General features: G+C 43.9%; 1 protein-coding gene across 1 annotated transcript in view; it reads right to left on the bottom strand.

The window, feature by feature from the left end:
• FNDC3B (fibronectin type III domain containing 3B) overlaps nucleotides 1–15,268 on the bottom strand; it is a 186,166-nt gene that overhangs the window by 36,541 nt on the left and 134,357 nt on the right. The window contains exons 12-20 of the mRNA XM_066556568.1: nucleotides 10,966–11,090; nucleotides 8,612–8,786; nucleotides 7,915–8,001; nucleotides 6,176–6,314; nucleotides 5,564–5,635; nucleotides 4,983–5,101; nucleotides 3,421–3,526; nucleotides 2,459–2,631; nucleotides 217–330 (exon numbers count right to left, since the gene is read on the bottom strand). Of these exons, the coding sequence (XP_066412665.1) occupies nucleotides 217–330; nucleotides 2,459–2,631; nucleotides 3,421–3,526; nucleotides 4,983–5,101; nucleotides 5,564–5,635; nucleotides 6,176–6,314; nucleotides 7,915–8,001; nucleotides 8,612–8,786; nucleotides 10,966–11,090 (1,110 nt within the window). The remainder of the gene's footprint in view (nucleotides 1–216; nucleotides 331–2,458; nucleotides 2,632–3,420; nucleotides 3,527–4,982; nucleotides 5,102–5,563; nucleotides 5,636–6,175; nucleotides 6,315–7,914; nucleotides 8,002–8,611; nucleotides 8,787–10,965; nucleotides 11,091–15,268) is intronic.

The raw sequence follows: 15,268 nt of genomic DNA on the forward strand, positions 1-15,268 counted from the left end.
CTGCTCTGGAAGACCCATGACCAACTTTGTGTAATTCTTCAGGGCAAAGCAGAGAAGATGATTTTCTACCATTGAATAGTTTCTGCCTAGGGTTTCCCTGCATAACAAGATAGCTCCAGCCCAGTGAACAGCTCTCAAGCTCACTTTTGAGTTCTGTGCTGAGCATACTGGTCTGGGTAAGCAAGGTGGAATCAAAGAGGCAGGGACCTGACTCACCTCCCAGCTGACCAGGACTTGTGTGTTGGACAGGAAAGACAGGGAAGGTGCTCTGCACTGGCCTGGTGGTCCTGCTGCTGTGGTGACCTCTGTCACCTCTGAATACGGCCCGTACTGCAGGGGAACAAGGTGGTGGTATTATTATTATTATTATTATTATTATTATTATTATTATTAATTATTATTCAGGTTCAAACCCATCTCTAAGCCCTCAAGAGCTTTCCAAGAACAGCACACGAACTTTTTCAGCACGCTAAACTTTCTCAAAGGCAGACTGGGTTTCCAACACCTGGCACCAAACACCAGAGCTCAGGATGAGCCCACACAAATGACTCAGAGCTGAAGTGTGAGGTGAGCTCAGGAACAAGCAGAGAGCAGGTACATCCTTTGTGCATCCTCATGTGGCAGCAAGTGCTCATGAAAGCAGAAGCCACCTCCAATTTGCCCAAAAGTGAGAATGAGCACACAGTAACTGAGGAACAGTTTGTGTCCCTCTGCCTTACCTTAGCACAGAGTGTTCATGTATCAAAACCAGCTTCCCATGGATACAAAGAGGAACACAAAGACCAAAGCACACACTGGAGTCCATTTCCAGTTTCTTTTACACAGAATGCCTGCCCCAAGTCATCGTAACAGGACAGGATGTGCTGGAGCCCCAGTCTGGCACAGCCTGCAGGGACACGGTGCGGACACGCCGTGCACGCTCTGCTCCATGGGCAGCTCAGCTCAGACAGCCTCGGAGCCCATGGAAGGAGAATAATTTAAATGCAGATTAGCAAAAGAAAAAAAGCCAATTTTCAGCAGTCTGGGAACCTGGCTTCATCCAGCAGTGCGGGGACAGGAGATAGCACTGAAGCAGCCTTTCTGAGGCCTCCTGAGTGGAAGAGTGAGGTTTGCTCAGTACATCCCCGAGTTAATTAGAAATCGTTCTCCAGAACAAAGCAGCTTCACTTGGAAGCAATTAGAGGAAAAACACTGGTATTTACTTATTTTGTAATGCAGTATTAGTGAGCATGAAAAAAATGAGCCACTACAAAAAGGCCAAACAACAGAGAAATGATGAACCCCAGAAAACTTCTCAGCAGACATGCCAGTATCTGCCAACAGAGAAAGGCCAACACTGATTGCTTTGTCTTACAAAGAATGTACATGTCAAAAAATATAATTTATTGACTTCTGCTCTTTTTGAGGAAGAATCTGGTAAAGGACATCCGCCCCTATTTTGCACCTGGTAGAAAAACAGAGCCAAACCAGAACCAGACTGCTCATTTAACAAAGGGTGGAATCAGAAATGCTTTGCAACTGTTCTGCCCAAAAAAAAAAAAAAAAAGAAAAAAAAAAAAAAGGAAAAAAAAAAAAAAGGAAAAAAAAAAAAAAGGAAAAAAAAAAAAAAGGAAAGCATGACATATTCAAAGCTACCAGGTATGCAATGGCTCTCACTCCAGCAAGCAAATCTTATCTTTCCATGTGCATTTAATTAATTTTTCACACGAACAAAACAGTGGGTGTTTTTAAACCAAAACAGTCTTGCAGATATTTCTAATACCCAAGTTTTAACAGAACTTCTCCCTGTAAGTGAGTAACTTCAAACCTTTGTGTTATGTTTGTCATCAAGATTTCCTGGGGAGAAACACGTCAATGCATGTAGTTTAGTTGGGACTTTATATTAAACATCACTGGAATGACACAAAGGCAAGCAGCATAATCAACCCAAACCTCAATGAAAAAGAAAAAGATCTTTCTGCAGATCTCCGTGGATATCAGACAGAATTTCTGATGTATTTGGGAAGGCACTTCTTCCAAGGAAATAATTTAATAGAAAAGTCTCACTGAATCTATAAAGCACACATTTTTTTGGAATTAAATCAAAAAAGTCACCAGGAGTGTGTGTTTCACTCAAAACACACCACCTGGGTAAAATTGCAGTTCTTGTTTTTACACACTTTAGATTTAGAACAAAAAAGAAGGAAATGCAACAGAATGAGGATGAAGAGAATCCTCCCTGCAAGCAGCTGTGACTTTTAGCAGGGATTTTGCACATTTGGGAGCAGCCAATTCTGGCCAAACCGTTCCAGTACCCGAAATCTCCTTCTAAAAGAGACTCAGGTGTAAAACTGCAGCTCCTCCTCCCACGTTCCTTTCGAGCATTTATCACATGTTTTTTCCTTTGCCCTGACCTCCCCCTGACCCAGCTGAGGAGCAGCACTGACAGCACCCAGAGGGGCTGGGGCAGCCCACGTACCCCGCCGTCGTTCAGCGCCCGCACCCGGAACCCGTAGGTGGCCCCGGGCAGGAGGCTGCCCACGGTGCACTCCAGCTCAGCCCCGTGGTACACCTCAGAAACCACTTCTTCAGGGGCTGTCATCTCCACGCTGTACTCAGAGACAGGGCAGCCACTTTCTGACTCAGGGACGTCTAGAAGAAATCATGGAATTCGTTAATAGCGTTAGGGCGTGCGCCAGAACAGCCGTTTTTTGCTTCATATACCACAGAAATGTGTATTTCTGCTTCTGTGTATAGATAGAAGGTATCTCACAGCTATCTTCTACCTATATAGATACAGATATCTCTCTTTTGTTGTGGGCACCCTTGTTTTTACCCATGAAAACAATGTATTTGATAATACCTGCATTTTATGTTACAAGTCAGTAGCACAGAATCAAACTGCCTGGGGATCAGAAAAACAGCAGTCACCAAAATGGTTACAGGAATCATTTGGGTGGATTTTTATACTGGTGCTGAAATATATTTGACAGTTAGAAATTTTACTTATCCAGAATTTGGCTTAACAAGTGATGCCACAAAAATACTTGGATGCTGCAAGATTATCACTGTAAAGAAAACACTCTGTTGGAAACTGGCATCTGTATTGCATTCTGAAAAATGTTCATTTTTTGACAACTTAGTGCCAAGAGTGTAATCCAACATCTTTGCACAATAACAGGGGTCCAATTGATTATGTGTTATACTGTGGATCAGGATTTAAATGCCACCCAAACCCTTAATATGTTCTAACTTAAATTTTTGAAATAAGTTATACATTAGAAGTACCAGAACACTTCTGCCAAGCCAATATTTCAAAGGAATAAAAGAAAAGATTTTGAGTCACACTGTGTTTTTGAAATAAAAGGATAGATATCCTAATGAAGCTGATACTTAATAGCCCTGACAGGGACAGGGCTAAAAAAACAAAAAATGGCTTACCCCACTGCAGCTGCACCTCCCTGTGCCTCGGCTTGCCCAGCAGCCGGGGTGGGCGGCAGGGCCCCGGCGCGACGCTCAGCGTGCGGACAGGTAAACTCTCAGAGCACTGGGGGAGAACACAGCTCAGTTACACCCTGCCAGGAGCACAGCTCAGTTACACCCTGCCAGGAGCACAGCTCAGTCACCCCTGCCATGAACACAGCTCAGTCATCCCCTGCCATGGGCACAGCTCAGTTACACCCTGACAGGAGCACAGCTCAGTCATCCCCTGCCATGAGCACAGCTCAGTCATCCCCTGCCATGAGCACAGCTCAGTCATCCCGTGCCATGAGCACAGCTCAGTCATCCCTTGCCATGAACACAGCTCAGTCATCCCCTGCCAGGAGCACAGCTCAGTCATCCCCTGCCATGAACACAGCTCAGTCACCCCTGCCATGAGCACAGCTCAGTGACACCCTGCCATGAGCACAGCTCAGTCATCCCCTGCCATGAGCACAGCTCAGTCACCCCTGCCATGAGCACAGCTCAGTGACACCCTGCCATGAGCACAGCTCAGTCATCCCCTGCCATGAGCACAGCTCAGTCATCCCCTGCCATGAGCACAGCTCAGTCATCCCCTGCCATGAGCACAGCTCAGTGACACCCTGCCATGAGCACAGCTCAGTCATCCCCTGCCATGAGCACAGCTCAGTCATCCCCTGCCATGAGCACAGCTCAGTGACACCCTGCCAGGAGCACAGCTCAGTTACACCCTGCCATGAGCACAGCTCAGTCATCCCCTGCCATGAACACAGCTCAGTCATCCCCTGCCAGGAGCACAACTCAGTCACCTCTGCCATGGCCACCACCTTCAAAGTGAGCCACAGCAACAATAAATTGTCTTCTACACCCAGCACTTCATGGAAATGTATATAAATAGTAAAGGAGAGGAGATGCTATCAAGCATGTTAGTACAAATAAATTAACAGAGTTCCTTCATTAGCATTCTCAATACTGGGCTCTCTGTTTTAATTTTCCTCGGTTTGAAAATAATGTCAAGGCCTAAAGTACTCAATCTTAAATGAGAAAAAACTTATCAAAGCAGGAGGAATAAGTGTATAGGTACTGAATTTAAATCAAAGAGGGAAATTACAGGAATTGAGGTCTGAAATAAGGAGCCCAAAAACTTTAAGGATTCAGTCATATGAAAGATAATAACAACAAGCCATCTCTTTCTGCATCCTCCAGTCAAGCACATGAGAATCTGTGGCCTTTTTCAACCAAGTGGCCACATCAGATAAACATAATGGTCTTTTTCTAATGTAAATACAAACAACTACAGATTGATTCTGAGGAAACCAAATCTCACTAAATTGCAGCTTGCTGAAAAGAAAAATCGTGTACATGCAGAAATCTAAAATTCAGCAACTTGCAGCATGAGATTAACTGCAATCAGTGTAGTTTTACTGTGCTACAGGGAAAACATTTCCCTTCTTTTGAAAGCAGAAGTATTTTACCAAAATTAGCAGATAAATCTCTGAAAAATATAAATCCAATAGCCCTTATTGTTAGATAACACCCACCTGACTGTGTCCACCAGTGCTGATACAGCACGCCCGGAGTTTATACAAAGTGCCTGGTTTCAAGTGAGTACAGGTGTATTCTGTAGCTGAGCCACTATAGGCCACTTCCCACTGATTTGCTAAAAATAAGATATATCCAAGTTTAAAAAAGTGGAAAGCAACACATTTAGGAATGTCCAGGAGAAAGGAAAATCTTCCACAAATTATGTATTTCAGGAAAATCATTAGTATTACTATGAATGTTATTTCCCACTTGAAGATATAACACATAGACATACATGCAAATACATATACTTACAAATAAATATGAGTATTATATATAATGTCTAAATGTGCAAATATATGCACACAAATATAAATATTTCTATACTTAGCCATATAACCTAAAATTCTGTCATTATTAGTAAAAAACCCACTACAAAACCTTCCCAAAATCCAACTTCAGCTGACCCAGGAATCTTGCAAAGTACATAACTGTTTTAATCACATCATTAGGGCATTAACTATAATAATCTAAAGAATCAGGACTTCTTATCGTAGCCACAGTGTTTTGAAATTGAAACAACTTGTCTCAAGTTTACCTTCTGGACTTCCTTGAGAAATCTCCAGCAGATACTTTAGGATTTCTGAACCACCATTATCCTGTGGAGGATCTGGAAAAATCAGAAAAGAAAGGGAGTGAAAGGTGACAAAACAATTACCAAACCTGCTCCTGATCCAGCTCCTTCTGCACAAACTCCTCCACAGTAACTACACCAGGTTATGGGCAGCAGAAGGGGGTGACAGGCATTTGTTTTCAGCATGAATCAGACTAAGGCCGCTGGATAATGGTGATCCAAACAAAATGTATGGAAAAAGCACTGAAAGGGAAGCTGTGTAGAGATTTGCCCCATTAATAAGTAAAGCAGCTGGAATGAAGCTGCATTGGGACATGAAATTGAGAGTGAAAAGCCTAAAGATGTACTTGAGTGCTAATTAATCAAGAACAAAACATTTTTGCTTCTGAACACACAAGAGCCTCTACACACCTTTTAGAATATGAAAAAAAATCAGCTGTCAAGTTCTCCAAACACATTCAACTTTGGGCTGAGAAGGAGCATGAAAAATCTAAGTTTGAACACATATTTACACGATTTTATTTGCATTTCTTACGACTCCAAAAAGCTCTGCTGCATCAGTCTGAGCTGGCTTACCCCACTTGACACTAAAGCCATGAGATGTTATTGGCCCCTTGATCACGGGTCTGGTGGGAGGTCCTGGCCTGTCTGGGCTGGTTGTGCAGACCAACACCTCGCTGGGAGAACTCTTCCCTTCCACGTTGGAAGCAAACAGCTGAAACAAAACCACAATGAGTTTGCCCCTGTTCGCTGCAGCTGCTCTCCTGGCAGTTCTGCACCAGACTTCTTTCAGTAATTGCACAAATGTCACATCCCAAAGTGTGTGGGATTGTAGTAACAGACATTAGATTGTCATAATGTTTCTTTACAAACCATAGTGATTTCTTCCCCTCCCTCCATCAGCAACAGATCATGACATGTTTCAGATAAAAGCAGTGCTGGTTTTCCCTTTAAAGAAAAAGTCACTTTTAAAAAATAAGTGTGTCAACTTGTAGTATTTTTCTCATGAAAGAAAAATAAGAGGATTGTAACAATAACTTTGGTGTTTTTGTTTTGGAGATATTTCTAACTGCTACTTACAGTAAAGTAATTCAGAGTATCAGTTATCACACAATTAAAAGTCAGATCAAAGTTGTGCCTGCAGCCACTGACACCAGGCTACAAATTTGTTCTGATATCAATGCAGTTTTGTAAAATCCATGTTTAACTTGAAAGCAGGGCTGCAAAGAAGCACTAAGGGCTCTCTCCTCTCACCTGCCACAGCAGCCTTTACAACACTAAGCTAAAAGGCATCATCTCAGAGTGACAGCACAAAACCTTCCCAATCCTTTGGGTAGTTCAGGCAACTTCACAAGGTCTTCTGTCCCAGAGAGAAGGGAAAGAGCATTCCCCAGGAGCGTGGTGAGGCCCTGGCACAGGCTGCTCACAGATGCTGTGAATGCCTCATGGACAGAAGTGTTCAAGGCCAGGTTGGAGCACTCTGGTCTAGTGGGAGCTGTCCCTGCCCACAGCAGGAGGGGTAGAATCAGGTGATTTTCAAACCCAAACCATTCTATGACTTTATAATTTTTTTCTTTTTGTTGCTCCTGACTACACTAAAACCCAGTGAATCCAGGTGTTGGCCCCACACACAGCTTCTGGTCACCATCACACATGGGTGGCTGCTCTTGTGGACAGGGATGGATGGACAGCAGCACCAGAGCTGATCCTGGATAACCCCACTGCCTTCTCCTCAACAGCAACATCCACACTGTGCTCTGATCACAGACCTCAGCACAGACAAGAAAATGCTGAACTTGGTGTTTGCAGGAAGACTCCAGAGCATCTCTCAGGAGCTCTGAGCATCCACAGAGGAGAAGACACCAACACCTGCTAAAAACCAGCTCCAGAACCAGCCATGTTGATATATGAGACAGAAAAGCTTTATTCTGTGGCTGCCAGGGGAACACAGGCCCCTGTGCTGTGCACCTGACAGGGTTTGCAGCATTCTGTGGAAGTGAGGTGGCATTTGTCACCAGGGACCAGGTTTTGGGGAGCAATGCAGCCAACTGTGACCACCTCACACCCTGAGCTACACTTTTACAACATCCTCCCACATGGTACTGAGAACTGTGATTGCTCCCCAAAGTCTGAGCAACAGTATCTCCTGCGTGATAAAGGCAGAAATACAACAGTTTAATGTATTAGATCACAGTATAAAGCAAATTTGTATTTGATGACTCAGTTTTGGAGGGAACAATAAAGGATCCTTGCAGTGCCTGGAAAAAACCCAAAACAGAAAACACTACACAATGACAAGAGGAAAAAGACTTTACCCTGAATTTATACTGTGTGCTTCTTCTGAGATTCTTCACAGTACAGGCTTGCTCCTCTCCAGTGTACTTTGGGTGAAACACGCTATCCTAAAAAAATACAAAACCAACAAATTCCCATAACTGAGGAGTCTGTGAAAGTGTTCCTTGTGTTAGTCTGTACCTACAACATGTTACAGCAAAGAGGCTTTACAGCTGAGTGCTCAAAAAAAAAAAAGAAAAAACAAATATATATAACAATATTTATATTATTATTACTACTACTATTACTACTACTACTACCTTTAACTGCAAGGCCACAATACTTTTTTTAGAAGAGACACGTTGCAGCTGCCCTGAATAATGTAATTTTGCTGCAAAATAAGCACAAAACCAATTGTGGCAGTTGAACCTGCCACAGAACTGGAAGTGACAGATGACAGAACACAAGCCCACCAAGGAGGACATGGCAGACTGACCTAGCCAGGGACAAGCTGCCCTGTACCTCACAGAATCCTGTGTGGCTTTGTAAATTATCATAGATGACAGCAGAGCTTTTCAGCTTGTGCAGCAGAGCAAATCACAGAGCTCCACCCTGCCAAGTACCCAGTACTCCTGGAAGGCCCTCCAAAGGAACAGTCCATGCTGTTCTCAGTGATCTCCAATTAATAAATCAAAACTCAGGTTTAAGTCATGCACTTTGTGGCAACACAGCACTCACATTATCTTCTTCCTGAATTTCCAGGGTGTAGGAAATCACTTCCTCTGGTGTGCATCCCTCTACTTTATTCCACTGCAGTGAGATCCACGTCACCCCAGCTCGAATGAGCCGTGGTGCAGAAGGGGTCTGAGGAATATTGCCTGCAGTGTAGCAAACCACCTCCTGGCTGTACCCACTGCTCAGAGACAGAGCAGAGAGAGAAATATTAAATACAAGCAAACCTCCAAATCCCCCCCAGACAAAGAAACAAGCAAAAAACCAACAACCAAAAAAACCCAAAATTAACCCAAACAAACCCCAAATAAACTCACCCCACCACCACAAAAACACAAAGCTAAAGAAACCTAAACCTCAATGTACTTAGAGAAAGAGTTCACATTTTCAAAAAATTTGGACGAAGTTCAAATTTCTCAGGTGGAAAAGATGAACATCCAGTTAGGAAATACCAGAACTAAGAATAGAAAAAAATGCAGGACAATAATTTTTTTTCCACAATAACACTGGAAAAAAAATTTGAATGCCTAAAATTATTAACTTGGTATTAACTGTGGAGGAAAATCTCATTTAATAAAGGGGATCCAAAGTATAGGAAACAAAGTCTCAAGTGTTCAACTTTTGGATGTTGAACCTGAGATGTGCAGAATACCAATTCTATAAACTCCGATCAAGCTCTCAAAGGAAGGTGATATTCTTGCAATTGTCAAATCTGTTCCCAAAGTACAAAACATATCTTGTACCTTAAAGTCACACCATGAACTTAACACACAGAAAAAGCCAAATCTCCTTATTCAGAATCTTCATTCTCAAAAACAATCTATTTATTGAAATACACCTATATTTAAATAAATCACCTACAACTAAAACCCAAACAAGACAAAAATCATCATACATGGTAAGTCCACAAGCATTACAACAAACCAAAGCCATCTCATGACATGAAGTGTTAGATGACATTATCATGCCTTAATTTTGAGTGCTGTCTATAAAAATAAGGCATGTGTTGCTGGTGCTTATCTCACAGATTAGCACAGAACAGCTGACCATAAATAGTTTTTAGCTCAGTCCTTCCTCAATAGCCTGAGGGGACAGAAGAAGGAAAAAGAGAAGAAACAAAAAAAAAAAAAAGGGGGGGAGGAGTGTTGAAACATGCACTAAGATATTTTAAAAATCTGGAATCTGGCAAAGAAAAGAGATGCCAGAACTGGGAACTCTGCACAAACCCAATTCTCTTGCAGTTACACTCAGCAGGTCCAGCTCTGCCCCCCTCTCCCTCCACCCTGAGTATTATTTCAATGGGGAGGGAATTAATCTTGCAAGAAGTTGGGAAAAGGGACTCTGTGCACACATGAGTGGTCTCAGTCCATGTCAGGGAAAACACAGGAACATGAATAAAGAAGCTTTCTAAAGCTATAAATTACTGAGAGGCTTGTGTTTGAGAAGACAGAACAATGCAGGAGTCTCCCTCCACAAAACACATTGTTATAAACCACTGGTGTTTCTTTTGTGTCCTTGTAATAATGATTAGATCCTGTTTAGCTAAGGAGGACAATAAAGGAGTGCGCAAGGGCACTGGATGTTTGGCTTCTTCACAGCTGAACCTTTCCTGGCCTGCCCTGCCTGCCTGAGCCCAGGAGCACACGCTGCCCCTGCAGCACAATGTCCCTCTGGGCACACTCTGCCCCTCAGCTGCAGAACATTTCATCCCAGCGCTCCCCAGCAGCTCCCAGAGGATTGAACTTAGCCTGATTTCTCACCCATCTTCATGTGAGTGCATCAGTTTGTGTGCAAGGAAAAGCTAAACCCCATCTTTCAGTGCCTTTCCTCTCTCAATCCTGCCCGTCTCTCCCTTCTTTCCCACCCCATCAGCCAGCCCTGCCAGTCCTGAAGAAGGAAGGGACTGTACTGCTGAAAAGAGACAGAAGGGCTTTGCTTTAAACCAGAAAAATAAATATATCAAGATTCCTTTCAAAATCTGTAACTCAACTTCCCCTTGCTTGTTTTTCTTGGTTCACAGAGGTCCCTAGTGGGAATTTTACATAACAGATGTATTCTTTTCGTATTAGGAACAGACCACAAAACACCATTTAACACCTCAAAAGGAGCCTATCTGCTCAGGCTGATCTCATCAGCTGAAGGTACACAGCAATTCCCTGGGAGGTGAAGGGTATCACCAAGGAAAGCGTGACTTACCTTGAAGCATTAACAACAAAGCAAATGTCAGATATTCAACTCGAAACCATGAAGAGAAAAGAAACCAAAACCCCCAAAAATTCTCTTTATGCTGATATTGATGGGTGAACTTTTCAAGTAGCACTTTTTGTCAAGGAAGCTCTCCAGTTCTCTGAGGAGCTCACCTGGTACCGATGTCGTTCTGGGCCGCCAGGCGGAAGGTGTAGCCCAGAGCTGGGCACAGCTTGGTCAGCTTGCAATGCTTCTGGCTCCCAAAGTAACATTCTCTGAAACCACTGTTCCTCTTTCCCTGGAAAGAGAGAAATCTGTAATTGGATTGCTATGAAACAAAACCACACCATGCTTGTTTCAGAAGTGCTATCAGAATGAGGTGTTTTCATAAAGGAAGCTGTGTGAGCACTGACAGCACTGCTGTGCTCTGAAAATCACACAGCTCAGCAGAGCTGCTGTCACATCCCTTCTCCTCTCACCTTCTGGAGTTGTGAGATGTGTCTACAGCACACTGAAATACAATTTACCCCACTCACAAACAAAAAAGTGGGAAAATTATGAATTGAAATTATGAATGAATGAATGAAATGAATCTCTGCATCTCCTCGGTCACAGGAGGAGGGATAAAGATGCAGCCGACACTTTGCAAGCACAGTCCTCCCCTGTGCATCCCTCGCTGGGGTTGTCTCAGCAATTCCCTATCCCACCAGAGGGCTCTCGCTCCCCACGCTCCAGCACAGCCACCGGGACAAGCTGCTGGGACCTTCCCCTGCTCTCCAGGGCAAAATGTCCTCAATCCCAGAGGAATATCCAGCGTGCCAGGCTCTGCACCCACCCACTGCCCCGAGCACGCCGCGTGTGAGGAGTGAACAGGGCTTTCTGGGGAAGTCTGGAACTTTGTTAAGCAACTCGTTTGCCAGAGGGATGGTGTTTGGGAGCTTCACATCACTGTGACGTGGAGCAGTGATCCATCCTGGGAAAGGCAGCATGAGGCAGCATCCCAGAGGATAGGGAGACACTTCTCCAGCTCCCAAACACGAGGCAGCAGCCCAGAGGGAATGGAGACACTTCTCCAGCTCCCAAACACGAGGCAGCATCCCAGAGGATAGGGAGACACTTCTCCAGCTCCCAAACACAAGGGAGCAGCCCAGAGGGAATGGAGACACTTCTCCAGCTCCCAAACACGAGGGAGCAGCCCAGAGGGAATGGAGACACTGCTCCAGCTCCCAAACATGAGACAGCAGCCCAGAGGGAATGGAGACACTTCTCCAGCTCCCAAACATGAGACAGCAGCCCAGAGGGAATGGAGACACTGCTCCAGCTCCCAAACATGAGACAGCAGCCCAGAGGGAATGGAGACACTTCTCCAGCTCCCAAACAGTTCCTCAGGTGCTGGTTTGTACCTCAGCACCACTGAGCACAAGGACTCAGAAATTCTCTCCCTGACCCCACCACATTTAAAACAAAACCAAACCCTTACCAATGCAGTCCAGCTTGGTACCCTCTGGGGCAGGAATAAAGCCCAGCTGTTTGCAGGACAGAGTAAACTAAAGTAACAGGGAATATCTGGACTCATTCTAGGGCACACTGGAAAATGGACAGTTTGAAATCTTTCAGGAAAAAAGGCATGGACTGCTCAGCTCCTCATAAAGAATATCTACCAGTACTGGAACAGCTGAAAGGAGTTTTAATTTCAGTACTCAAATACAGGATTATTGGACATGATGTCATTATTTATCATTATTTATTTATATATAAAAATATATAAAATATGTTATTTGTGAAAATAATTTAAAATTGCGTACATTGTGAAGTACCCAAAAGCCCACCAGAATGGAAGCCTGACAAAGCACACCCATGGGCTCCAGCATGTGCAGAAGACAGGGTTATCCCCATCTCTGCAACTTCTTCTGACTGAAAAGCTCTGCTGAGCCATTTATTACTTTTGGCAGGTGTCTGTACCATTTCTAATTTTTACAGTACTACTTACTGTACTATTTACATGGAAACCCCCCAAGGCCAGCAGCCCCACCTGCTGTGCCTCCTTGGGCTCACTGTGCCCTCCCACACACTGTTCCTCCTCCGTGCTCAGAACATCACCACTAAAGAGCTCAAAAACGCCTGAGTGGGACACACATCTTTCACTGGCCCTTTTCTCCAGCCCCTGCCAATTTCTACTTCTTCTCCCTCGACCGTGACACAGAAGGAAAAACTCCCTGAAACACTTGTAGTGAATCTCCAGGACGTGTTTATCAGGCTAGGAACAGCCACAGAGATTTCCAGCACAGCACAGCAGTGTGGAGGCACTGAAGGGACGTTTAGCACACTGGCAAAAAGCCAGAACTTTTATTTATACAGAGGGAGCCTACACTTGTTCTAGAACTCCTTTACACACAACCTCCTTCAGCCTCACCCACCTGCTCCAGCATTACTGCACAGCTCAGGTAAATTCAGGAGAGGAATTGGAAAAGAATCACGAAACCCAAAGCAAAAACATTTTGTAAGTGAGGAAAATATTTTCAGATCTAATATCCCTAGCCATAGAGTTCTATGATAGAATTCCTAGTTACAGAGTACTATGATAGAATTTCTTTAGGACAAAAATAACAGGTGAGCATACTCCTCAGCTCAGCAGTAATATATTTAAAATGCAGACTATACAAAACCTAATTAGAAATCTTATGTTTCAGTAAAATATCCATTCATCTGTTCAGCACTACTAAAAATAGATTTTTTCCCCTATGCAAACTCTCTTTTACAGGTTGAGTTGCCTTAAATTCATTTTTCCTCAACTCTTTAATGACTTCACTGCTTATAAATAATTGAAAACATTTAATTTATTTTGGATTTCTGTTTAAGAATGCCTTTTTAAAAAGTAATTTTCCTATGCTTTTTTTCCAAGAGAACAAAGTGACCAATTGCTAAGCATATGGTCAATAAAACAGTGCTGGAAAAAAAAGGGAAATCATGGAAAATCTCACCTATAGCACAATGCCTGAACTGAGAGCAATGGGCCAAGCAAACTCTCATTTGTCAGCCTGGCTGGTTAAAATTTTGCCAAGATTGCCAAACATTTAAGGTGTCCTTAACTTTATAACAGTACAAACCCTGATATTGTATGTATTTCTCTTCCAGAACTGGTATTGTACATTACCCAGACTCACTCAGAGACCAACTGGTATTCAGATTACTCAGACTGGCTGGTATTTTGGATTCTATTGGCACTAATTGGAGAGGCTGGCCGATATTTCTAATTATCCTGGCATTAATAGCCTGGAAATAGCCTCTCTGCTCCTTCTCTCCCAAGATTTATGAAAGCACTAATGCTGGCATAATTATAGACAGGAACAACTGGCAGGCTGGTACTGGCTGCCACCCAAGAGTCTTACAGCTTTCCCAGAATCCTTCTCCTAGTCTTTGTACATTCAGCATCCAAGTTTTTAATCCTTCAAATAATGTTTCGTAAGTTGCTTAAAATACACTGTATCATTTCTGCAAGGATTTGTAATCCCCACATTTCGGAGGGAGAGCGCTGTTCCACTTCCCCAGCCTGGGGGAGTCTTCTCCTGCCTCCTCCAGCCTGGGGTCCCTTTTCTCCTCCAGGACAGCCCACCCTGTGCTGGACCATCCTTGCCTGAGGAAACAAGGACAATCCAGCTCCACAAATCCATCCTGCATTGCACAATGCTCCAGCACAGTGTTTAAACACCACTCAGAGCTCTGCTGCTCTTTCAGCAGTATTGCAAGCTGCACACTCACCCAACACAGGGCCCATGATTTTCTTTGGAGAGTGTATTGACTGAAGAAGGGATTTGAGGTTTGAAATGGGTTTTGTTGACTGAGGTCCCTGCAGCAGACCCAGTAAATAAACACAAGAGGAGGAAGGGGCCATCCGCTGCAGGTACAGCAGGGCAGGAATGGAGCAAAGCTCAGCACCACATCTGCGAGCAGGATGCAGCACTGACATCTGCTGTGGCCACACCAGCACTGGCTTCTGTGCTTGGGTCATGTTGGCAATAAAAAGGAACAGACTGAAATTCAATCTGACACAGAGCTGAGGAGCAAACTGTCAACAATTACTGCAGCACACCCTCAGATCTCTGCAAAGCATTTACTGTGCCAGTTATGCAAGTAACTGAGTTTTCTCTATACACAAACACTCAGAAGGCAGAAAGGGACCTACAAAGCATCCCTGAATTATACACAAACCCCAGTTTTATGCAAGGCTCTCCTCTTGCATGTCTCACAAGAGTGGCACAGCCAGAGAACAAACCCAAGGGGGGCAGGTAAGTGAACAAACACAAACATGGAGCTCCCTGTACCTGGTAAACCACCACTGAGGTGCCTGGCTCAGATTATCAGCTGGTATAAACAAGCAGATCTCTGCTACCTCGAGGAACTTAAAACTCTGTGGCAGAACAGAAGTATCCCCGTTTATCTCCATGTAAACCTCATTATTAACTATCCATCATCAAA

Source organism: Molothrus aeneus, chromosome 10 (assembly GCF_037042795.1).
Source record: "Molothrus aeneus isolate 106 chromosome 10, BPBGC_Maene_1.0, whole genome shotgun sequence".
In the NCBI taxonomy this organism is placed as follows: domain Eukaryota; kingdom Metazoa; phylum Chordata; class Aves; order Passeriformes; family Icteridae; genus Molothrus; species Molothrus aeneus.